Here is a 26,283-nt window from a genome sequence, read left to right as displayed (position 1 = left end):
CTTTCCTGTTAATTATATATGTTTCCAAAAATAATTTTAAATATGAATTTATGAAGTCGTGTGTATGTCGGGGCTATTTTTTTTACAAACCTCCTTTACGTTTCACTTACGATTACAATTCATGAAAAAAATTGTCTCTTATCCGATCGTTTTCATACTTTGCCATATTGCTCATTTTGGTCATCAATATAAGTAAATGGATCCTCCGCCATTACGATAGTGATAAAATATCGTTTAAGAAGCGTTCCAAGTTTGCAAATTTGAAATCTGGGTGACGTCTATGTAGTCTTTAGTTTTATACATAGATGGCGGTAGTAAAATAAAATTATTGGTATTTTTATTCAAAATAATAATTTATATATCTTAATATTATAAAAAAAACTAAAAGAGCGGTTTGTTTTTAAAAAACTTTTTTATAGTTGTTTGAAATTCGATTTATCTTCTCTGGGGAGCTGAAAGGGCTTATGCTGTTTTTTGTAAATAATTGGATAATTCATGACGATCGATTTTGTATAAAAACATAAAACATAGGTTTGTATAAATGAAATTCGCTGAACGAGTCCCTTTGTATACTTACGATTGTATAAACGACATGCATATGAACTAAGCACCATTTCCGATACGCACACTCGTATACTTTAGCATGTTCCAAGTTAAACAATACCGTCATTAAAAGCCGTAAATAATTACTAAGCACGGAAACAAAGAAAATGTATAGATAAATAATTATAGCGGCGATTGTGCGTCAAAAGTTAACGGCGAACCCTCTCTAGGGGGGGAAAAAACGCTAAATGACCTTTTATTTTTACATAAGGATGGACCAATTAACCCGCTCGGGAAATGAAAAAAAAATACACACAAAGCAAGATATCGCCATTGAAAAGGTAGGCTCTTTATTGCGTAGGTACGTCGAAAATATGTACATATATGTATTTGGAAGTCGACTCATTTGACAATCCTTTATGGATGTTTATTATGCAAAGTCTATTTGGGTTCTTTGAGCGGAAATGACTGCAACGACCCCGGCTCGGACCTCTAACCTTTTCGCATCCGGTGAAATATTTTTGTCCAAAATATGCATATCACATTTTGAAATCACGCTGTAGCTGAAGTGAACGCGTCGTGTGTACGTACAATCGTTTTCCGGATAATCTTCAAGGGCTTTTGCCGCAATTGAACCGTTGAATCATCGTTGTGACGATCGGTATGTGTGTTTGTAAATGAATACGTATTCCGATATCTTTCATATTTCGAGTCGACTTTCACATTTGTCGATTTGTCGTTCGTTGTATGTGTTTTTCCTTTTTTGTTTTGTATTATTACTATTTTTTTTACATACATTCGCTGTTTGCTTTGTAAATTCCGTGTGTTTTGAGCGACAGGATGTTTGAAAATGCCTCATCAACCTCGTCTACTCGGAAATTTCTCAATGACTCGGTATTTTTGTAATACATATTTACATATATATTACACTTTCATTATTAATTATATTTATTTTAAATTAAATTGGCACACATACAGAATCTAATATATAATTTCGAAAGAGACTTTGTAAGTATGTACGTATGTATTGTTGGTTCGTAACACCGAAAACAAATCAATTTCTATGACGATTCAATATATATATTTTTTTCGATTCGAATAAATTCGCCCCCGGAGCTGGGGGGTGCCGGGGGCGAAAGCGCCGGGGGGGGGGCTGCCAGATTCTGGTATAATATATAATACATCTAATATATAATTTCGAAAAAGACTTTGTATCTTTGATTGGGAACTTCGTAAACAAAACAGTTTCTGTAACAATTCGATGTTTTTTTTTCGATTCAAATAAATTTAATAAAAAAACAAATTAATATTTACTATTAGATTCGCCATGTTTACGCTGTTTATATTACACAAACTGGGCGAAGCCGGGTAAAACAACTAGTAAAATATAAAAAAATGAAGCAGTACAGTGAGACAAAAAATATACAAATATAAATGAAAATATTATATTCCATGTACAATCGTACAGTGAGTACCACGTGGTAATATGAATAATATGTTGCTAAAAAATTGCCCGTTGATAGTTATAACGGGATCTTTTAATATCGGAATTAATCATTTCATATACATAGCTAGAATTATGGATGATAGGTGGGTGAAAGAAGTGCTCGAATGGTACCCGAGAGAATGTAAAAGAGTTGCAAATAATGTTGCAGGGGAGATTAATGGATGAAATAATAAGTGAAACGTAAAGGAGGTTTGTAAAAAAAAATGTGTGGGATGAAATGGTTGAGAGTTACCCAAAAAAAAGAGACGAATGGAAGCATGTTGGAGAGGCCTTCATCTAGCAGTGGATGGAGAATGGCTGTAAATGATGATGACATGAAGTAAAGAAAACCTGGAACGATTCGACATAGTCAGTGACATTAACATATAGGTACTTCATCGATATTTATTTATTTTACATATATACCAGGAAGGCCTAACAGGTAAACCCCAATGCTCCTTCCTAGCCAATTACAAACATCGATATACGATTTTTAGATTAATTTTAACAAAGCATCACAGAGATATCTATGGATAAATTTTGAAATTACATTTTCGGAGCATTTTTTATATAAATCTTCAAATTTATGGAGACATTTGTGGACAAATTTGCAGCATTTTTATACGAATCAGCAAAATTCGAGAATCTGAAAACTCGAAAATTGCGATATATGGGTAAAGGTTGCCAATTTGTTGGAACCGTTTCAATGAAAATCAAATAAATTGGCAAACTCTGATGGGAAACGATCGACCTGGAGTCGCAAACCAAGGTTTGTGGGTCTCGAACCTTTAACCATTATATTCGAAAGCATACATGCTAACCACTAGTCCACGCTGCTGGTTATATAAAGACCGTGTACCAGACTAGTACAAGTGAGATTTTATGTGCTAAAATAATAGCATTTCACCAGATTTTTTTAAAAATGTCACTTGTACCAGTCTGGTTTTCAGCCCGTCATATTTCGTATTTATTGTCTAAAAATAATATTTTTAGTAATTTGTAGTGTTTTTCATTAATTCGGCGAGTAATTATAACCCGTTATGACTGTTCAATAATCCAACAGTTGTTGGATTAGCGTTCTTTTTAATATTGATTCTTTATCGCTTTATATCTCGACGGAATGTCAATAAAAATAATATTTGTTTATTTTCTTAATCCCCGAATTGCATATGGTGTGTCACGCTTATGGTTATATTGTAATGAATATTGCGTACATATATATATACGTATGTTTGTTCAGGTATTTCGAAATAATGTACTTCGCCCCTATGAAATCACAAAACGTAATAATTTCCAACATCGATATCGTGGTTAAAAAAACTATTTTCTTTTTTGCGACATTTTTTCGATTCATTTTATAATGCGACTCGATTATCATACAATCGTTCTTTTTTGCTCCCATATTTCGCAAACCATTTCCATTTCATTCGTTCACGTTTAATTATATTATGTTTGGGAATTACTTTTAGTCTTCTTGTGAATATACGTTTGTACATATACATACGAATTGATTCGAGTGAAAACGTCAAAATTTTTATTGAATTATATTAAGTGTGTACATTGAAAATTTTAGAGCGCTTAGCTAAGTTCGATTTGAAAAGATTTTACATGATTAAATTTTAAAATATATGAGAATTGCTCAAAATAAGCATTTGCTTATCTTTTTCTTTTCTTAAATCTCAGTTAATTAATTTATTATTTTCACCTGCGGCATATTTGGTAAATGTTTATATGGTATAAGAAATATGTACATGTATATGCTAGTTCAAATTAGTACATAGGTACTATCAATGTAAATTTATTATTATATTTTATTGGCTCATTGCATATTTATTATTTCGGAACAATAAATGGACTATTAATCTTCAAAATGATTTAAATATCAAAATTATTTAACTAAAATTTTAAAATTGACAAAAATACATTCCAAATATACAAGTCTCCAAGTAGATATATGCAAGTTCCAATTTATTTATTGTAGATTAATAGGTTCATCCTTTTTTTCATCATTTAAAGTGTGCCAATATGTTGTCTTTCTCACATTTGGAGTGAATCCTATTTTATAGTAAACCAGTTGTTTTACCCGGCTTCGCTCAGTATTTGTAATATAAACAGCTTAAACATGGCGAATCTAACAGTAAATATTCATTTGTTTTTTTATTAAATTTATTGAATCCAAAAAAAAATGATATATTCAGTCAATCGAATCGATGTCGTCGTCATAGAAACTTTGATTTGTTTTCGATGCTCCCAACCAAATATATTTACATACTAGTGTTTTTAGTGTTTTTACCCGGCTTCGCTCGGTATTTGTATTATAAACAGCTTTAAACATGGCAAAACAATCTAATAGTAAACATTCATTTTTTTATTGAATTTATTTGAATCGAAAAAATATAATATTTATCGATGTCGATGTCGTCGTCATAGAAACTTTGATTTTTTTCGACACACACCTTAAATACTTAGTTACATAGTCTCTTTCGAAATTATATATTAGATTTATCTATTTAAAGTTTGCACCATTGTAGCATTACAGGAATTCTTAATGCGCCACAATGGTCAAAAATACAACAGAAATGAAACAAAATAATAATTAAAGAAATTAGACATGACAAAAACAAAACATTTATATACACAATCATAAAAATAATAAGTTGTATAATAGCGGATATTAATAATAATTACAAATAATAAAAAAAACAACAAATAATGTCTAATAAAAGAAAAAAAATGTACACAGACAAAAATACATTTATAATCATAAAAAAACAATAGCAATTAATAATAGAAGAATAATCACCGAACCATTATAGCCAGCAGCGTGGCTCGTTGGTTGGGCTTTTGCCTAGCACCATGAGTTGGCCTCGATTGAAAATAATGTATTCCGAGTATATCTGTAATGATGCTGGTCAGACCTGGATATTTGTGACTCCAGGTCGATCGTTTCCTATCAGAGTTTGCCAATTTTTCTGATTTCATTGTTTAAGCGGTTCCCGATTAAAATTGGCTAAAAAAACCTTCCTACCTGCTATTTGAGTATGATTAATGTACAATAAAATTTATGTACAATTCATAGATGTCTCGTTAATTTGCGAGTTTTCAGTGTCTCGTAATTCAACGACTTATATATTAGACTAGATGTTTTACCCGGCTTCGCTCAGTATTTGTAATATAAACAACTTAAACATGGCGAATCTAAGGGCCGGGCCGCACCGCTCAACTCGCGAACAACTTGGTTGAGGGTAGGGTTGCCAGATGGTATCCAAAAGGAGGACATGTCCTCCTTTGCCATGTTTTTTTCTCCCGTCCTCCCTTACCTACTGTAAGTCCTCCTTTTTGCTAAACATCGGGCGGGACTTATTTATGATGATTTAGTTTCATGCATTGAGTTCTTGAGCATCAGAGGTGTAGAGATTGACGATGTTAAGCTACACGATCAATTTTGTAATTTGATTTCATTTCTTAAATCAAAATCAGATGAAGATGAAGCATATTATGATTTGAAGTTGCACGAGCGGTGGACAATCTACTTCAAAAGTGTTAAAAACATTGAATGTTTCTCAGAACTGCTCAAGATCTGCGAGTTTTATTTTTGTATAAGCGCACATAACGCAAATGTTTTTCACTGATTAATACTCAGTGGAGCAAAGAGAGGAATAGACTAAGTGTGCAGTCACTTAAATCTTTAATTCTTACTCAATACAACTTCAAAAACATGACATGTGAAGATTTTTATAATTATTTATTAAAAAACCAAGAACTTCTTTCCAAAATTGGCAGCTCAGCTAAATATGATTAAAATAAAGTAAAATAATATAAAAAAAGTCGTTTAATTTCTGAATGTTTTTACAGAAAATCCTCCTTTGTAGACCCATCTGCCCTCCTTTATCAAATTATCATCTGGCAACCCTAGTTGAGGGCGACCAGACCAATGCATGCAGGTAGATGGTACATGCCGCACTCGTCAACTTGTTTGTCGCACACATTTCCATACATTTTTTCGTGTCGCGCAACAAGTCGGCCGACAAAGTTGCACGGTGCGGCCCGGCCCTAATTGTTAATATTAATTAATTTTTTTATTAAATTTATTTGAATTGAACAAAATATATATCGAATCGTTATAGAAACTTCGATTTGTTTTCGATGTTACCAACCAACATTACATATTTATATACTTACATACTTACATACAAAGTCTCTTTCGAAATTATATACTATATTAGATATTTGGGAAAGTCGTTCGGATGCAATCAACCGTTGCACATTTCCACCGAGCAATCGGCACAAATCTGCAGAGCGGTCCACGTGGTCCAAACTCGGCAAGTTTGAGAAGCGCTGCGCTGTCGAGGGGAAATGAGCGCGAAGCTTGGCTTTTCCTCGAGGCTGTCGCAGTCGCGTTTGGCTCCTCGGCGACATCACTAGTCGTCAGCCATTCACTGTACTTGTGTGTTTCAACATGTTGCAATAACTGTCGTGTTGTGTGTATGTACTATGAACGCGCTAATTGAACACATATACCTCAACCGACTTGGGTACGTACTCTTTTTTACTATAGATATTTATAATTGATTTTTATTTCGACTTAATTCATTTTCATGGCGAAAATATACCACGACGACTCTACGATTTTTTTTTTCAATTTCATATAAAATATGTTTGAAAAAAAATCAGCGTCACACTTGAGCATACTTACAATGCTTGAAAATTGAAATAAAAGTTCGCCTTTAAGTGTTCTTATCTTATCGTAGCATTATGAATGTATGCCTGTTATTGTTTGTGTTTGGGTTTATTAGTCAACTGAAAAAAATAACACTGCCGGCGAATATAAAAGAGGCCTAATTCATAAATCCATAAAAATAAATCATCACCAGTTGAAAAATGCACAAGTATTATTTCAATGTGAATTAAAATAAAAGACAAATATATTTGATCCACTTTAATATAATCATATATATATCATCGCTATTCTGTCTATGTATAATATGTATAATAGTCGTTTAGATTCGACATACATATATATGACACAGGTAAACCAATACCAAAACTTATATACGAATATAATAACAAAAAAAAACTTCTATATATATATATATACTGATTGTTACCAATGTTTCCTCTAAGCAAATAGACGGTGCTAAAGTCTCTGAGCGCTTACAGCCATCTATTGAAAATTTATTTAATTAATTTTTCTATTGTTTACATGTAGGTAGGTAGGTAGTTTTTACCATTTTTTTTTTAATTGAATATGAATATTAAATTAAATATATAATATTTAAAAGGTATTTGAAAAAAATTTGACCGCGTGTGGATCGAACATAGAACCGACACATTTCTTTTGATTTAATAACTTAATATGCCAACACCCTTGCGATGATATTTCATCGGGTACAACACTAGTATAATACATATAATCATTGATATGTAATTATAACTGCAATGCATTAATCAATACGCTTCGATAAGGCAAATATTAAATTGAATCGAAACATATTTCATTATTTAACATTACTGACTCACAGTGGTGTTTAAATTATTGTTTAATCACAATTCATCCGTTATGTGTGTCATAAAATAAATGAGCATGCGATTATATTTTCGCACTCGTTAACCCTTTGTCCTCCTCCGTCCGTCTATTTATTTATTTATTTCCGAAGGTTGAAGGGTTATTAAATACGTTCGTTACTCGTCGGTGGTCCACCGCGTTCACTTTACGACACACACACACACACATACAGTATTGTGTTCCTAATTGTACGGCGAACTCGTTTAGAAGAGTTTCGTTAAACGCTTCTTTTAAACAGACACACACGTAGACACACACAGATACACGCGAGTTTGTGCATACGCGCAATGCTGCGTTGCACAAGCGAGAGAACGTCCTAAACAAACAAACATAGACCTCTGTTTGGTTTCCCATTCGTAAAAAACTCGTCTTTGTGCCGTCCGGTCGAAAATGCTCTCCTGTAATCTGTTATATGCTTGGAAAAAAATAAATATCGCGCGTGCGGGCGAAAAGTAGCGCTTTGACTCACCCATCCTAGGGTTGGCTGGGCGTGATGCTGCTTAACTTCTTTGCTTTGGGTTTGTAAAGTTCTTTGATTTTATTGTCTCTTTCTCTTTCAGTCTCTTCTTGGCTCAAAGTGTCGACTTCAGTTATTTTTACTTTATGTATATGCAGTGGTGTAGTGCTAAATAAAAAAGTACCAGGTCGGTGTTGAATTTTTACGACCCCCCCCCCCCCGCTTTTTTCGTTACATAAAAAATATGTATCCTAATATTGGTAGTACAAATATTTATAACAAATTAAATGATAATTAACTTGAAAAGTCAATCAAAGTGGTCTGAATAAGGCTTATTATTTTTTGCAATATAATATAATATGCAGTTCTGAAAATTTTGTTAGATGATTCGATGTCGGCATCATTCAAAGTGTTTATAATTTTTTCAAAGGGTTGTTGTTGGGCTGTTTTTAAAATATTTTCTGCACTCAAATGAGCATTACGGCTGAAGTCACCAAATGTTAAAACAAGAACGGTCACAATATTTGGAATACAAAATTTTATATGGAATATAAGCAAAAATATTTTTTAATCTTACTCGAAAAACAATTTTTATATCAAAGTACCGGGGCGGCGACCTGGCCCGACTACACCACTGTGTATATGCATACTTAGTAACAATATATAAAGTATTCTAATAATGATAAAATTCGATTTTGAGATTTTAACTGACGTTTTTGTAAAAAAAAGAGATTGAATTTCGCCCTAGCTTATGATTTATTACAGAATTTCCGTATTACAAACATTCATGTACTTCATCGTTTTCAGAATTATCTTGTACATTCGCTTCGTAAACAGCATTAGAATTAGAAACAGTTTGTTTAATACGATCATTTACAGAATACCATACAAAATTTCAGTAATTATATATGAGCCGTTATATTTCAAAGTGGCGGAAGTCCAATTTTCAGTTCCAAAACCACAATTTCTGTTTGACTCAATTCACAAATTGTGATAACTTCGTTTAATTCGATATGTCCAGATTCTTGCAAAAGCAGAATAAACGTATTACAGGCCACCAGTATTTTTAAATATTGTTTTGCGAGATATTTCTTGAAATTAAGCAAGGTAGACTTATGCCACTTTCAAATATAACGACTCATATGTCCATTTAGAGCGAATCATAGACCTGTCCGGTGGTAGAGGAAATAAAGAGACAGTAAATTGAATTAACCCCGTTTTTAAAAAAGATTTTCGATGAATGTGTATAAATGTGACTTGGACATTGTACGCCAAAATGTTACACAAAGTACAATGCACCCAAAGAAGTATGAAACGCTCTATGCTCGGCATAATTAAGAGAGATGGAAACCAGGATACGTGTTTGAAAAGTATGACAAGAATAGTTGATAAATGGCAATGGGCGCGTCACATAGTTAGAAGAATGGATGACAAGTTGACTAAAGAAATGCTAGAATGGTACCCGAGTAAATGTCAAGGGCTCAATAAAGACTAAAAGACAGATGGGTGGATGAAATTAGAAAAATATTTGGAATTATATGGATGAGAGTTGCCTAAAATTGATACGAATAGAAGCATTTTAGAGAGGTTTTCGCATAGCTCTGTAGCCTGATTTTTACTCACCCAGCCAATCATAACTATTGCCAGAAGTGATTTAAAATTCAAAAAACTGTCAATGCACTTTACATAAGATTTTGTTTAAATAAAATGATGCTTTATACTCGATGTACATGTAAATTGTTAATTTATAATGAATGAATCACAATCTTGATACTATCTTTTTGTTATTTATAGTATTTAATTTCCGAGTGCATCGTACAGTAGAGTAGTTCGATTTGTACAGCTTGAGAGTGTCTGATTTACATGCAGAGTAATTGTATGAATTATTTTATAGATTTTTCTAACATTTTCAATCTACCGTTTATCTCGATTTTGCTATAAAGTGTGTGCGATTTATGTTTTTGACATGTGTGTGTGCGTGTTTTATGAATATGCGGTCGCGTATCCTCTGCGCCACAGATTAGATCCGTTAAATACGCCACCGCAAAACGGATGTGTAAGTGTGCACACGTATATGTATGTGTATACGTGTGTAGTTACATACAGCGAGTGTGTATTAATATAACAATATGTAAATTTATATACATATGTGTATTTACGTATGAAAACGTCGACATTTCGTAATAATGCGAAACAGCTGTAACTGGCTCATTTCCCGCGCTGCGCTGTGTTGTTTTATCATCACACGCGGCGTAGACTACAAAGGGTTGTAAATATAATTTTCAATTACAGATATTTAAATTTAACTGTTCGTAACTAAATTTAATTATTATGATTGAAAGTAATTAATCTCAATATATAAAATGTTAGTGTTTAGCATATAATGCTTTGAATAAAGTGGTCACGCGTCCAAATCCCACTGGTTTCTGCTGGCCACACCTCGGTTTTGTGACTCCATGTAGATCGTTTTATTTCAAAGTTTGCCAATTTATCTGATTTTCGTTGAAACGGTTTCAACAAATTGGCAACCTTACCCATCTCGAGTTTTAAGCAGTCTCGAATTTCACTGAATTGTATAAAATGCTGGAAATTTACAAATTTTACCGTAAATGTCTCTGTGGGTGTTAATTGATATGTATGTATTTACTGAATTTCGATGAATTGTTTAAAAATGCTGCGAATATACAAATTTGACCAAAGATGTATTTGTGGATGTTAATTAGTGTGTATTTTTACATACCTCCTTAACGTTACAATTCAGGAAAAAGTTTGCCTCTTATCCGATCGTTTTTATACTTTGCTATATTAGTCATTTTGGTCATCAATATATGTAAGTAAATGGATCCTCCGCCTTTACGATGGTGCAAAAATATCGTGTAAGACGCGTTTGAAATTTGAATTTCTGAAAAGTGCCTGACGTCTATCCAGTTCTTAGTTTTAAACATAGATGGCGGTAGTAAAATAAAATTATTGGTATTTTTATTCAAAATAATAATTTGTATAATACTACTAATAATAATAAGAGGTAGGACCGGAAGCGTGCTTTTTCTAGGAAACAGGGCGTTTTGGGTCTATTTTCCAGGAACAGGGCAAACTACAAAGCTAGAGAGAATAAAAAATGGTTCATCATAAAAATGAACAATGAACAATGAACGGCGCAAAGTTGGTCCACTCTTTATTAATAATAATGTACAATGTTTCTGGCAAGAAAGGCACGTTGGGGTTACCTGTTATGCCTTCCTGGTATAAATTAAAAATAAATAAATAGATTTCCATTTATATATTATACATATATGCGGTAAATATAGTGTGTTTTTAAGTGTTGGTTTTAACGAGTTGGCAAATCATGGTAATAAATATTTTCAATACTTTAGATGGTTCGTAAATTAGTCATTACTTAGACAGTATGGTGTGGTAAGAGTTGCTTATTTATGTAAATGTGAAGAGTTAAAAGGTAAAGATTGCCTTTAAGTTTCTGGAACCTGCAAAAACTGTCTATAGGTATAATTGCAAGGCATTAATTGTTCCTTCATAATGGATAGCCAGTTTATCCTCTTTATAAATGTGAACCTCACATCTTTTCGATTCAATATGTTCACTCGTGTATATTTATGTATACTTAAATTTTATAATACCAAATATTCTTATACATAAATGTACGTAGAATATTGAAGACGAATCATTTCTAGTCATTGTTTCATTTTTCGTCGACAATTCATATGGACTTTGCACCCAATCAATTGATGCATTGACACCTCTGTAATAGAATCACGCCATAATGCATGTGAATAATTTTCATATGCATTATGATTATTTTGATTCTTTTTTTTATTCTTTACCGCTGATTTGATTAATTAAAATCGCTACTTTTTACAGAATACGGAAATACTAAAGTTTCTGCCTCACAAATATTCATCAATTTGTAAACATAATTTGAATAAACCATGTCTAATTTAATTTATGGGACATGATTTCATACATACTATAATATGTACATATTAAGGCTTCCAATCCCGGGATCCCGGTGTTTTCTGGTACCGTGAATCCCGGTGCTGAAACTAGTCTGAATACCGGGATTACGGTGCTGGCAGAAATTTCTTTAAAAATATTTGTGACCCCAATTCGATTTCATTGTTGTAACGATTCCTCATTAGTAAAACCATCCTAACTGCTATGTCACCACTATTTGAATATGATTTCAAAATTTATAATAAAATAACTACAAATCTTCCTAAAATATATTCTCGGTTTGCCATTGCAAAAAATATGTGGAACTAAAAATTTTCATTTCTTCTTTTGTTAAGTAATATATTTTTCACCAGAACGTACATTCCTTTTAAATAAGAAAATAAAACAAGATAAAAAAATAAATAAAATATTACATTGTATTTTACAGTTATTTAAAAATAATTATGATGAAATTAATAACCCAAAGCGATTTTTTTAGTAACATGTGAAATGAATCGTGTAACAAAATATTTAAATGTACTTTGAAATGAATATATTTTATGTAAATTTATATTTATATAATTATATTTGTTTTTCGGGAAAAAATTGATTTGGAATAAATCAAACAATTTTACGAAAACGACGGAACGAACATAAAGCACGATCAAAACTTTATCTGGTCATCGGGTTTGGTGCATCCGCTCTAAAATCGCCAGACAAACGAACGACAGATTAACAGAACGGCAGCTTTAAATGATAGATTGCACATCAGATGACGAGTAACCTTTCGATGTGCACAGATGCAATTATTAAAATTGAGTTGGATCTTTCTGGCGAGTTTAATAAGGCAAGATTCGGAACTTATCGAATCTTGCCTTATTAAACTCGCCTGAAAGATCCAACTCAATTTTAATAATTACCATTTTAACAATTGCATCTGTGCACATCGAAAGGTTACCCGTCATCTGATGTGCAATCTATCATTCGAGAAGACGAGAATTGCATTTAAAGCAGCCGTCCGTTAATCTGTCGTTCAATTTGTCTGGCGATTTTATAGCGGATGCACCGCATCCCTGGTCATCAATCAGGAAGGCATAACAGGTAAACCCCAATGCGCCTTCTAGGCCAATTATAAAGATCGATGTATATTTTACAGAGCATCATAGGATAAATTTGAGATGCTGAAAACTCAATTTGCAAAAATAATAGGACACGGTTGCCAATTTGTCGGAACCGTTTCAATGAAAATCAGAATAATTGCACAAACTCTGATAGGAAACGATCGACCTGTAGTCACATATCCAAGGACTGGCCAGCAGCGCCGGTCAGGGATTGAACCCGTGACCACTCGGTTTGAAAGCTTCACATGCTAACCACTGATCTATGCTATCTGCTACGGCATTTGCTATACGTACATTTGGCGTTTATCCGAATTGCACAAATGCATTCTGTTGCGTTGTCACCGTCGTATGTCATCAGAGTCGAGTGCATTCTGTTGTCGCAGTCTTTCTTCCGTCCTCATAGGCGCAAATCGCGCGTGTCGTTGCGCAATGTTCGCTTTTGGTGTTAAGGTCGCGTGCACTGTGCGACTCTCGTTGACGCGTCCCACTTTTTCATTATTATTATAATATGTATGTAATAATAACGATGAAAATTGCCGCCAACGGACGAAAAAAATAATAATAGTTGTAGCAAAGCGCATTTTCCGATTGCATCGTTGATCGGTAATCGCGCTGGTCGTCATGCACCCGCGCATCTGTGATATTGTGCAGCGTTTAATGCTCAAAGCCTAACCTCAAATCGGTCGTCATAGTTCGCCGGATCACAAAACCCGCCTGGCTAAAACCTATTGTGCTTCACTAACTGTCTATCTATTAAAAATGACAATAAATCGTTCATATACATATAAATACACACACGTAATTCTGCAAAAAGGATCAGTGGCGTGACTAGGAATTTTGGGCCCATAAGCAAAAAATCATCAAGAAGAACCCCCCCCTTGATTTTTAAATCGAAATACAGTATACTCTCGATTATCCGAGCTAATGCTGGGAGGAGAGTCACGGGTAATTGAAAAACACGGATAATCCAAATCGTCAAATTTTGACTTGGTTTCGAATATAATATCATATTTACAACACAATTTTTTGTTTCATAATTTTAATACTCATTATTTATTAAGAAAAACGCTCATAGTTAAGCAGATAAGTGGTCGTTAGTAGTAGTTATATAGTACTAGTGTTGTACCGTTTTATGACTAACGTAACCACTGGTGTCTTCTTCACTTGTAGTGTCACTCTCATTTTCTTCCTCTTGAGAAACAAAAGAAGCGATATCTGCATCATCCATGCGTTTAAAATCTGGATCACTTAAATCATGATCGAGCCACTTCTCGATGTTATCCACGTTTTCAAAGCATTTAAAATTTTTCAATAATTCATATATCCCTGTCCATCCATTCCCCTTTCTGACTATATTAGTCGACGGGAAGAATTTTCATTTCAGTTCCATCAAAAGATTGAGGTTTCTTTGCTTTCTCAATCATTAAAATTTTCATGAGTTCCTGATGCGTTTCCGCAACAAATGACGGTTATTCTTTCTTTGGACGATTTATGTCCAGGAGCTGACTTTTCTCTCATTGAAGTCAGCGTTTTTGTCGGCAAGCACTTCCAGTACAGGCCTGTTTCATCTGCATTATAGATTTGATCGGGTCTGCAAATTTTTTCTTTGCAAACATTCTCGAAATTCGATGCAGAATTCATCAGCAATTGAAAATAGATGAAAATAATTAAACATACATATGTTACGAAAAAAACTGCTCTGAATACACGCACTTGTTACTTCTTCGCTGATCAAAAGCCACTGAAAGAATTAACGAAATAGTAAAAGACATTTAAAAAGGGAACGAAAAACATTTCTGTGTGACATAATTTGTTTCAAATAACACGCGTGTTTATGGTCGCAATCAATCGGTGCGTCTCATAATCATATAAAAAAATAATTTATATTTTTCAAGTACGGATAATCTGCAAACCGGATAATCCGCACCCGGATAATCGAGAGTATACTTTACCAAATTTTTGTTTCGCAACGCAGTATTAATATAAATATAATTATTGTTAATATGTAGGTACATAATATAATTTTCTTAATTTAACTCGCCTATTTTAAAATTTCTTCTTTCTGTTTGCAAAATCATGAATTAATTATGTATGCTAATACATATATATATAATGCTTTGAACAAAGTGGTCACGGGTTCAAAACCCGCTGGTTTCTGCTGGCCAGACCTTAGATTTGTGACTCCAGGTCGATCATTTCCTATCAGAGTTTGCCAATTTATCTGATATTCATTGAAGTGGTTCCGAAAAATTTGCAACCTTACCAATTTTCTAGCAAATCTCTAGTTTTCAGCAATCTCGAATTTCGCTGAATTGTATAAAATGGTGCAAAGGTACCTGTGTTTTTTTATCTCGCACTAGTAAAAGTTGTATATCCCATTGACAAAATCCTCCATTGATGTCAGCAAAATATAAATTGATATACATACAATATTTAAAAAAAGCCCAGTGGACTTTGTGAAATAAAACAACTTTTTCTTTTATGTATCAATAGTTCGAGTTGTATAAATGTTTTTTCGTAAATACAAAGCGATTGGCGAAACAACACAATACATGATTTAATTTATTGAAGTGTTACCTGTAGGTACCTATCATACAGAATGTTGAGGCTAAAAATTTATTTATTTATTTGACACTTGTTTATTTATTCAAGACATTACAGGATATCGTTTGCAATTCATCTCAATGGGAATTAATAATTGAATGAATGAATATTTAAGAACATCCAATGGCCTTAGTTCCGTACCAGCATCCAACTATTGTACATTGTATGTATCTGCATGGCAATATGTCAATGAGTCAATGCAAAAACAAGTATCGGTATGTACTTACATAAATGTTTAATTTTTCAATTTACGTTGTATGAAAATTCCCTATAAAGAACATTTTATGTTAAATTTTTAAGTTTTTTTTATCATTTCTAGTGTAAATGCTAATTCTTTTTACATTTAAGTCGTATTTTTATACAAATGATTAGATTCGTTTAACATTGGTATCCATCGGCGATTTTGCAATGTGTGCAGTGATTGAAATAACATGATTTCACATTTATTCAATTGAACTGTCAATCCATAATATGCATTGCAAGGTTATGGTAATTTGTCGCATAATAAATATTTGCATAACACAATGACTAATAAATTCCACATTTAATTAAATACTGTTTTCGTTGTCGATTTGCTCTTAAGTAATGTATTTGACGCGTGCTTGCAATGCGTATTCATATTTTAAAATCTTTCTCGCAAATAAGATCGTTAATTTAGTGTGTTTGTTGCTTTAACTGAATACTTGTATTTTGATATTATCGCTTGTACATTAAAACCTTGTGGTTTATTTGCAATGCTCGTTATTTTCAATATATCTAAAGTGATTATATGCAATCGTATTTATTATAAATTTGTTATTGTCAGATTTAATTTTCATGCAGTGTAATTACTGCATGGTCGTTAACGCGTTAAGAGCGATAACAGCGTTTCGCAAACTTTCTTATTTTTTTTTGTTATTATTATTATTTATTATTATTTGAGTTAATTTATTTGTTATTTGTTTTATTTCTCGCGTAGACCATTGGTGGAGTAACTTTTATAATAAATCAAAGAAATCGTACAATTGTTTTTTTTTTCTCCCCTTTCGTTTTTGGAGCGTTCGTTCTAACTTTGGAAACGTTTGCGCAAATCACACTTTTCGTAATTATTCTAAGTATATTTACGTTTTTATGTAGATGTGAGACGTACAAATAAGGCAACAAACAACGCATCTTACAACATATCGACGAGCGAACGACACACATTTGCGTTTGCACATCGATGTCAACCCTTTATGCAACGTCGACTTAAGTCGAAGTGTTAAAACAAATTCGATTCGTTCATACGTTATAAATTAATTTTGGATTAATTCTATTATCTTTATTGTCTCTGTATTGTATTACAGCGCTCTAACGTGCCGTTCTTATTTCGTTTGGAATTTGTTTAGTCTACTTTGACTGAAATTAGTATAGTTAATCTTTAATACGATGCGTCTGTTTACATTGGTGTTACTCGATTTTCGTCATGTTTCAAAAGTGTTTGTCTTGCGACCGCAGAATTCCTCTCGTCACACTCACGCTGATACGTACATATGTATAGTGAAATATCTCCGTCCCGGCGTGCATCTATCCGAAATGACCTATTTCGAGTCATTGAATCATTTTCGAATGGTCAATTCCGTCCGTTTGTTAATTTGACTCATTTGAATGCCGAACTAAACTGTTAAAACTCTTATCGTCGTTTTGCCTCTCTTATCGTTCGAGCCTGTTAATTCTTATCGCTTCGTGCTTTTTCATTGTATCGTGTCGGGCTTAAATTTTAAACTAACAATTAAACTGGGAGACATTTTGAATCTGTACAAATAGACAGGTAAGTAAATGTGTAACTTTGTAAGAAGTCACTTACGACCTTGCATCATTGAGAGCGGCGGTCGTTAAATAACGCGGTTGCATGTGCATCGTAAATTGTATACAATCATTACAAACGTGATTCACGTGCTTATTATATTGTATCGATGTATATTTTCGAACGTTTCTATTTTCATATTTGATTTCAATTAGTCATCTCTTTGTTTTCACATTTTCTTAAAAAAAAAAAACAACAACTACCGTGTACGTTTTCTCAGCATACATACATGCATACATATGTAGTTGGCAAGAATCATGTAACTGAATACGTTTATATTGTTCTCGTCGATCGAGTTTTACTATTTCGTCATCGGTGAACATTGTTCGTAGTACATACATACGTGCCGATTAACGTGTCAGTACTAATGAATGTGCAGTGCGATTTTCAGCTTTCATTAGTCATTCAGAATCATTTTACGCTGATGTCGTCGCGTATGTGTAGTTATTTATATGTAATCGTAACAAATTTGTAGTTGCGTGATGCCTCTCGAACTGCGGTCAATTTCACAATTTTCGCACACGATGCTTTATAAATAATTGCGAAAGTGAAAACTTGCATATTATCGTTGAAAAGCGACAATATGCACGGCGCACCCCATGAACAATACAAGCCACGCCGTATTGTCGTTTTATTGTTTGTTCGACAATAAATGCATTCTGCGGTATTGCGTTGCACAATTGTTTTCTTAAAAAATCTACCGGGACGCATTGTATACGCAGGCTCCCGTTCCCGTGCCGTATACTTTTATTATTTTCAATGATTTGATTGCATCGGTTCAACGTTCGTTCGGAAATTCAATCGTATTTACACCATTGCAGTTCTAAATCAATTTTCCTTGTGTTTATTTGTAGATTTTCACTAAAGTGTGCAAATGAAATTTCGATGTGCATTTTTTTGTCTCTTTAGAACATATCGATGGTATGAATACATGTGATAAAACGTGTAAACACTACTATTTTTTGTGCCCGTTTCATGAAAAGGAAACGCCGATACCTAACACATTTTCATGGCATTCTTAGAAACTCTATCATACCTAAAAGCTGCTTATCAACCAACGTCTGCGTTAATATTTAACTTACATACCTACGATATCTATTATATGTTTGTCTACTTGGAAATTTTGTTATTTTTTTGTAATGTAAACACACTGAAATATGGGTTTGAATCAATCTTGTTTCCGATATTTCACTATAGTTACGTACATATATGTACATACGTATAACATCGGTGTATTATGTATATTCATTTCAAACAGTATAGCTCAGTGATTGACTGATAGGTTCCAGGTTCGATCCCTGGTTAGACCTTGATTGAAAAGAATCATACTATGTATGATTTTAAGTATTTATGCGGGTCAGACTTCGATATTTGTGACTGCAAGTCAATCGTTTCCTATCAGAGATTACCAATTTATCTGATTTCATGGTTGAAAATTGCATACCTACCCTCTATTCACCCACTATCTGTCTACACATTTAGGCATAGGTGTCGATTTCGAGTGACCTGTAATGTCACCTATGTATAATAGTAAAAATGAAACATAACACATTCGAGTGTGAATGGTACTTACTTAAGCGCTTTAGAAGTTTACTGCTGTGCGATATATGAAGTATTTTTATTTCATTTAGTTTTCTATGTATTTTTTATTCAAATATTAATATCTAATTTTTGGTTACTATAAGAATCGTCTAAGCAAGCAGTAAGGAAAATAACCAAATTACGTTATACATTAAAACTTTTCCTATAAGGAAACTATTCAAAAGTTTGTTTATAATATCAATTACATTTTTAAATGACATTTGAATCACGACTTTATACCATCTGTTAAAATTTAGCACACAAATAGAGTGCGTAAATTTCATATAGATATATGTATATATAGATGACTGGTAAGAAATAAAGAGACGTGTGAAATTAGGATGGAGTACATTTGGACGAATGAATGTTTTTTTTAAATAAAAAAAAGCGAAAGCAACTTGATATGAGGCTTGTAAAAATGCCACTCTGTCTGAATAAAAAGAACGCGTTTTGTCTGTGATGACTAAAGCCCGGACCCTAAGGGGGCTGTATATTGTTCAAATATTTAAATGCATTGTTAAAGGTTTGCCAAACCCTTTTTACAAAGGATTTACAACAATTGAACAATAAACGGCACGCTTCCGGTCCTACCTCTAGTGATGACGTATGAATATGAAACTTGGACATTGAACGCCAAGATGCTACACAAAGTTCACTGCACCCAAAGAAATATGGAAAGCTGTATGCTCGGCATAACGAGGAAAGACAGTTAGCGGAATACGTGGGTGAGATGTATGACAAGGGTTGTGGACGTAGTGGAAAGAGTAAAGATATTGAAATGGCGATGAGCGAGCACGTCGCTAGAAGAATAGACGAAAGGTGAATAAAAGCTAGAATGGTACCAGATAGAATGAAAAAAAGTAAAAGGAAGATCGCAGGGAAGATGGGTAAACGAAATTAGGAAAATGTGTGGGGTGAGATGGATGATAGTTGCGCAAAATAGAGACGAGTGGATGGTGAGTGGCTGTAGATGATGATGATGATGATGATATAGATTTAGTTAAAATAAATGGCTTAATGTTTGACCGACACAAGAATTTAAATTTGTTATAAAGACTGTTGAAGAGATTTTTATATTGCGACATTAAAAAGTGTCATGGTCAAAGCTCAAAATCGAACGCGAATCACATATGTATCTAACAAAAATAAAAATTTAAAACACAATAAAATGTTTGACAATGTGTGCTTATCCAATTTTTTTTATACTCATCCTCTTATAAAGAAAAACATTGTTCAAATTAATCAACCAATCACGTGTTGAGTAAGGCGCTTGGACACGCCCTCAAGATAATCCGCTAATTTGATTGGCCCGCGTGCATTTTCGAAAATAAAACTAGTGAATCTTTTCATTTCTTCACACACGCACTATTGCGTATCTTCCGTTTCCTTCACACCTCGATTAATAATTGTTCATTTTTATATACCGTCCATCTTGTGTGTAACACATTAACTCTCTTCGACCCTTTTAATTATTTTTTAGTATTGATTTTTTTTTTACGTAAGGGCTCTTTACAGTGAGCTGTTTTACGACACACCGGTGTGTCAACGCCCGCATTGATGACTATTTATTATTGAGTAGACGACACGTTGTCTCAGTTTGTAAATTAGCCGCAATATACGGGTCAAATGCGCGCCATCGTTCAGCCCCCACAGCTTTGTAATTCAATTTCGTATAATTCAACGACGTCTTTATATCGCGATTCGAAAAGTCCACAATAATATGTACGATTCGACGTGTCCGTGTGTCGAGCGAAACACCTTTCGACCGATTGTGCGTCGTATGTACACGTGAGTCCTTGCTCGACAAAATGAAAAAAAAAATTACCACATAATAGGGGTCATGCGATTTGCATATTGTTCCCGACTACGTGACCGTGTTCAATCGAATTCGCGTCACGTGTGAATTTGCCACGTGGTCGAACGTTGAAGACCACCCAAAAAATATGACGGCTGTACTTTTGACCGTGTCGATAATTCGTCACAACGTTCGTTGAACTTTCTCAATCGGAGGAAAAATGCTAAAATCCGTTTGATATTTTACATTTGCCGCGATCTCGGCGATATATCGCGGTGTGGCGATGGTTGTTTACGTCTTTCGATCGCATTCTCCATACATGACATTCAAATGTAATCGATTTCTTTACATTCGTTTATTCGAAGCCCTGGTGTTGTATTATACATTTAAATTTTTACACGTGCCTGCAACGTTTCAGGTGTTGTTACGTATTTTATTTACGATTTCAGCGGGGCGAGAGCACGATCACGTGTCGGAAAACGTTCATCCATTTTTGTTAGCTAAACGTAGGCTTGGTAAGGGCTCTTTATTCACGTGGAGTGTAAATGTGATGTTTGAAAATAAATAAAAGACTGAGTTTTTCAAATCTTTCTTTATTATTTAGATATTTTTACACAAATTAAGACAACCCGTCTCATAATATCTTACATCAGATTGATGTAACATTCAATATATTTATCGTAAACTTTGAACAGCTCTAAAAAACTTTTAAATGCGAAATATGTATTGTGGAGATGACTAATTATGGATTATATTTTAATAATGTACATACAAATTGGCAAACAACATCCTACCCACTATGTCATAAATTTCTGAATTTGATTTATGTACAATATGTAAAAGTTTATGTAGAAGTCTAATTCCATAGATGTCTGTGTGGGTTAATGTATTAATTAATTAATTGTTAATTTCGTGTTCTTCAGCTTCTTAATGTAATTAAAAATGCTTCAATGTTTGTAATTAATTGTCTAGGAAGGTGCATTGGGGTTTAGCTGTTAGGCCTTCCTGGTATATATCTATGTAAAAATAAAATAAAATACATATTGACATGTTTACAACCCTAAACGTATATAGGTTAGTAAAAAAAAATATCAATATAGTATGATCTTATGTTTAAGAAACTAACAAGAACCCTGAAATCAATATCAGATACTTCATTAATTTTCGACTGCAAGCTAAAAATAGTTGATTCGTTCAATCTATATAATAATAACTTTTATATAATAGTTTTTATGTGAAGGTGTTAAAATGTAACAAATTATTGTTATAAATTTTGGTTGCGAATAGAAGATCACCCTTTGAAAAGTTTTTTTTTCAATGAAATAAATTTCCACGTTTCCTGTTTGTGTGTTTACGCGCTTTATCGCACTTCCCAAGAACACGTTTCGTATTTATTTGTGCAAATGCCGATTTTTTATCTATCTTAAATGTAATTAAATTGATACAATGTTTCAAACGTAATGAGCATTTTGTATAAACGTAGTTCATACTATATAACCTGTCTAAATCATTATTGACAATACTTTCTAAATAGAGACCGGTACAAAAAATCATATAAATATGTGAAAAGCTTTTGAAAGACTTATTTTTATATGTATGTAGGTAAATACTCAAAGTTCACTTAAACAGAATCGATACATACATATGTACCTATGTACCTAGTAGTAAAATTCAAGACGCATATATATTTATATTAAAGATACAATACTAAGATATTTATTATCTACATATATTATATTTCCAATGATCCATCAAAATTTACGACTTGGGTTTTAATATATTTAAATGTTTAGTGTAGGTTTGTGGTTCAAGGTTCAAATCGCTTCCCACCATTAGATTTCGCAATTTTCAATAACGATGCCGCAACTTCGATGTAAAAATGAAATGTTGCAACGTTCAAAGTATTATATATGTATTATCGAGTGTACATAAATGCAATGCATACGACTTGAAGATGATGACTTCCTGCAGATGTCACCTTTCGGTCTAAACGTGACCTGTTTCAAACATGTCGCACCGTTTCCGTTTCCTTATCTAAAGAGTTTCTTGACTAAAAATAAATCGACAAAAAAGTACAACAAAAGAAACACAAAGGAGAGGCTTTATTTAATTTACAAATAGATATGCTTTTCGTCGAAATTACAACAAACGATAAGACAAAAGCGATAAGGTCATCGGTACGCTATGTAAAATACATGTACATGTGTTTTAAAGTACTTCTTTTTTTTCATTTTCAGGTTCAATCAATTCCCAGCAACAGTAATTCGCGACAAGATGAAGATTCCTCGTGGTTCTGGGATCCGCAAGAGGACGATGCTAAAACCCAAGATCAATCGTCACTCAAAAAAGAAAATGACGAACTGCACGCCAAAGTCAAATCCTTGCAGTGTGAAATATCCAACATGAAGTCGAATATTCAAGAAGTGAGCAATCTCAAGAGGCAACTCGATTTGTCCGTGGAAGAAAATGCCAATCTCGCGCTGAGTTTGGATGATTTGGATACGCAAAATCAGTTGGCAGTGGATAAAATTTTGAAAATCAAAAATGAACTGCAAACAAATTACGAAACGCTTCAAAAGGAGTTCACCAGGCTTCAAAGTGAAAAGTCAACGTCTGCAAATCAAGATCATGAGCTGAAATTGCAAGAATCTAATGAGAAGCTTCACAAGAACGTAGAAACGTTACGTCACAAGTATGATAATTTGGAAAAAGTTCATCGCCTTTTAACTGAAAATACAGAAAAGTTTCAAGAAGAAAATTTGTACTTGTCTGAAGACAATGCGAAACTATTAACAGAGCTAGAAGAAATTAATGATAGGTTTGATAATTTGGAAAAAGCGAGTAAATCATTTTCGGGAAATATTGAAAAACTTCAAGAAGAGAATCACGAATTAAATGAAGAAAATTTCAAACTACAAGAAGAAGTAACTAGGCTTCAGAACGATCTCGAAGAAATGTCCAAAAGTAAGCATTCAACTTCTGATAAACATAACAGTCGCGTAACCGATGAAAAGTATAGGGAATTAGAAGAAAAATTTTTACAGTTAGAAATGCAATTTTCTGAGAATGTACCTTCGAAAACTATGAACGTGATTTCATCTTCAATTCGAGATGCAAACGCGCAAGACATCATCGAAAAACTTAAATTCGAAATAGTAGAACTTCAAAACAAGCTGAACACGAATGAAGAAATAAAGCGTCTGAATCTTGAAAACGATCACTTGAGGAAAGAAATAGAATCGTTGACGAATTCGGAGAACGGCAGAAAGACCGTTTCACTCGATGTACTCAAAAGTATTTTCGACAAGCATTTATCGTTCGACTTAATGGGAATCGACAAGTCATTAAAACATTCTCAATCACCAGAAGATATCGTTAAATTCGTAGACGGAGTTTTAAAGGCGTTCGCAGAATTCAAAAGCAGAAACGAGACGTTAGAAATTAGAGTGGCGGAAAATTCAAAAGTCATAAATAACTTAGAATCCAAAATGGATGAGCTCAACGCGGAAGTTTACTTTGTAAAGAGTGATCTGTCTGTACGCGAAAGAGAATTGTCCGAGATGAAAAACAACAACGACTTCCTCATAGCTGAAATAGGTGCTCTGAAGAGTCCGTCCAAGCTGGAGCCCATCCTAGAGCAAAACGAAGATAACGTGGTAATGCTGCAGAATGAATTAGACGACTGCAGTAATCGCAGTAAGAGTTTCGAAGCCGACCTAGAAACTTCCCTACACGAAGTCACACTAATAAAATCTGAAAGGGATGAGTTGAAGCGACTTCTAGATGAGACCAATTCTCAAATTGTGCAGCTAAAAAATCGAGATGAATCAATTCATAACAATGAAACGTCCCAGTTGCTACAGAAGTTATCAGAATCACGTAGCGAAATCGAGAAGTCGAAAAGTCAAATTTGTTCACTGGCAGCTGAAAATGAAAAACTGAAGATTGACTTTAGCATCATTGATAATGAAAAGATCATACTGATGGAAGAAATATCTGAATTGAAAGCGGATATTACGAGTAAGGCAATTATATGCGAACACGCAAAAAAAGTTGAAAATGAAAAGACGGCTCTTGAATTAAAGCTTGTTGAATATAATACTGTTCGGGAGAAGTTGGAGGGGGCTTTGATTGAAAAAGATACTTTGTTAGGCAGATTAAATGAAGCCACTGTTGAATATTCGTCTATTAAAGAAATCGCTTCTGCAAAGGAAATAGAATTAATTAAAAAGGAGGAGGAGTTGACTAAAATGCAATTGCGTATTGCTAATTTACAATCACAATCGGATAATAATAATCAGAGTTTGTCCGATGCGAATGATCAAATTAATGATTTAAATCAAAAATTGAACGAAGCAGATGCATTGAAAGTTATGTATAAACAATCAGTTGAAGAATTGAAACATTCGAAGGAACTGATGGAAAACTATGAAAAGCAAAATGTAGAGCTGCAGAAATTTGTACAAGAGAATATTATTAAAAACGATGAATTAGTTGAAATCAACAAATTAACTGAAATGGAAAGTAATCACAATGAAATAAAACAAAGATTAGAAGGACAAATTGGTGAGTTGACAAATGCACAAGTCAGCTTACAGAATTCGTTGACAGAATTAGCAAATCTAAAAGATGCTGAAATCAGCGCGCTAAATGTTCAAATGAGTAAAAAGTCTGACGAACTCGCACAATTGAAAATCGAGAATGAAAATATAATCAGTTACACGTCTATAAGCAAAGACTACGAAGATACAATGACCAAACTAGCTGAAGTTGAATCCTTGAATGCTACACTAGAAGAAACCATCAAGACACTCGAAAATGAAAAGATGAGTCTCCAAACTCACTTGGGCGATTACGATCACAGTATAAAAGACGATCAGGTTAGAATAGCTGAATTTGGACTGCTGAAAGTTGAAATGGAGAACCAATTGGAGCACCTGACGACGGAGAAGAACGAGCTGATTGCGCTTGTGACGCAGAAGCACAACGAAAACATCAACTATCACGCCGAAATTCAACGATTGAATGAGGTACTGTGCTCTGAGAATACAAAGTACAAAGAATTGACTGCCATTTGTCTCGATCTGCAGAATAAGCAAAGCGAGAACTGTGCAAACTGCCACAGCTTAATGGAGCACTTCAATGCCAAAGAACGACAGTGTGTTGAAGTGATGAAGGCCTTGGAAGAGACTCAAAAAACAGGAGTACCCAGGGAAGAAATAGAAAAATTACAAGAGAAGAATATATTCTTGGCTGAAAAGTGCGAAATACTCGGAAAGAATTTACTACAAGAGCAAACTAACACCAAGCAAATCATACAAGATAAAAATCAAGTATTTACTTTTACACTGTAATTT

At 33.6% G+C, this 26,283-nt stretch overlaps 1 protein-coding gene across 1 annotated transcript in view; it reads left to right on the top strand.

Moving 5' to 3' along the window:
* Positions 1 to 26,283, top strand: part of Gmap (Golgi microtubule-associated protein) — a 48,411-nt gene that overhangs the window by 16,783 nt on the left and 5,345 nt on the right. The window contains exon 3 of the mRNA XM_077427596.1: positions 23,164 to 26,259. Within this exon, the coding sequence (XP_077283722.1) occupies positions 23,164 to 26,259 (3,096 nt within the window). The remainder of the gene's footprint in view (positions 1 to 23,163; positions 26,260 to 26,283) is intronic.

This window comes from Arctopsyche grandis, chromosome 3 (assembly GCF_051622035.1).
Source record: "Arctopsyche grandis isolate Sample6627 chromosome 3, ASM5162203v2, whole genome shotgun sequence".
Lineage (NCBI taxonomy): Eukaryota > Metazoa > Arthropoda > Insecta > Trichoptera > Hydropsychidae > Arctopsyche > Arctopsyche grandis.
The sequence above is the reverse complement of the archived record's forward strand: the minus strand, read 5'-3'. Positions and strand labels throughout refer to the sequence as shown.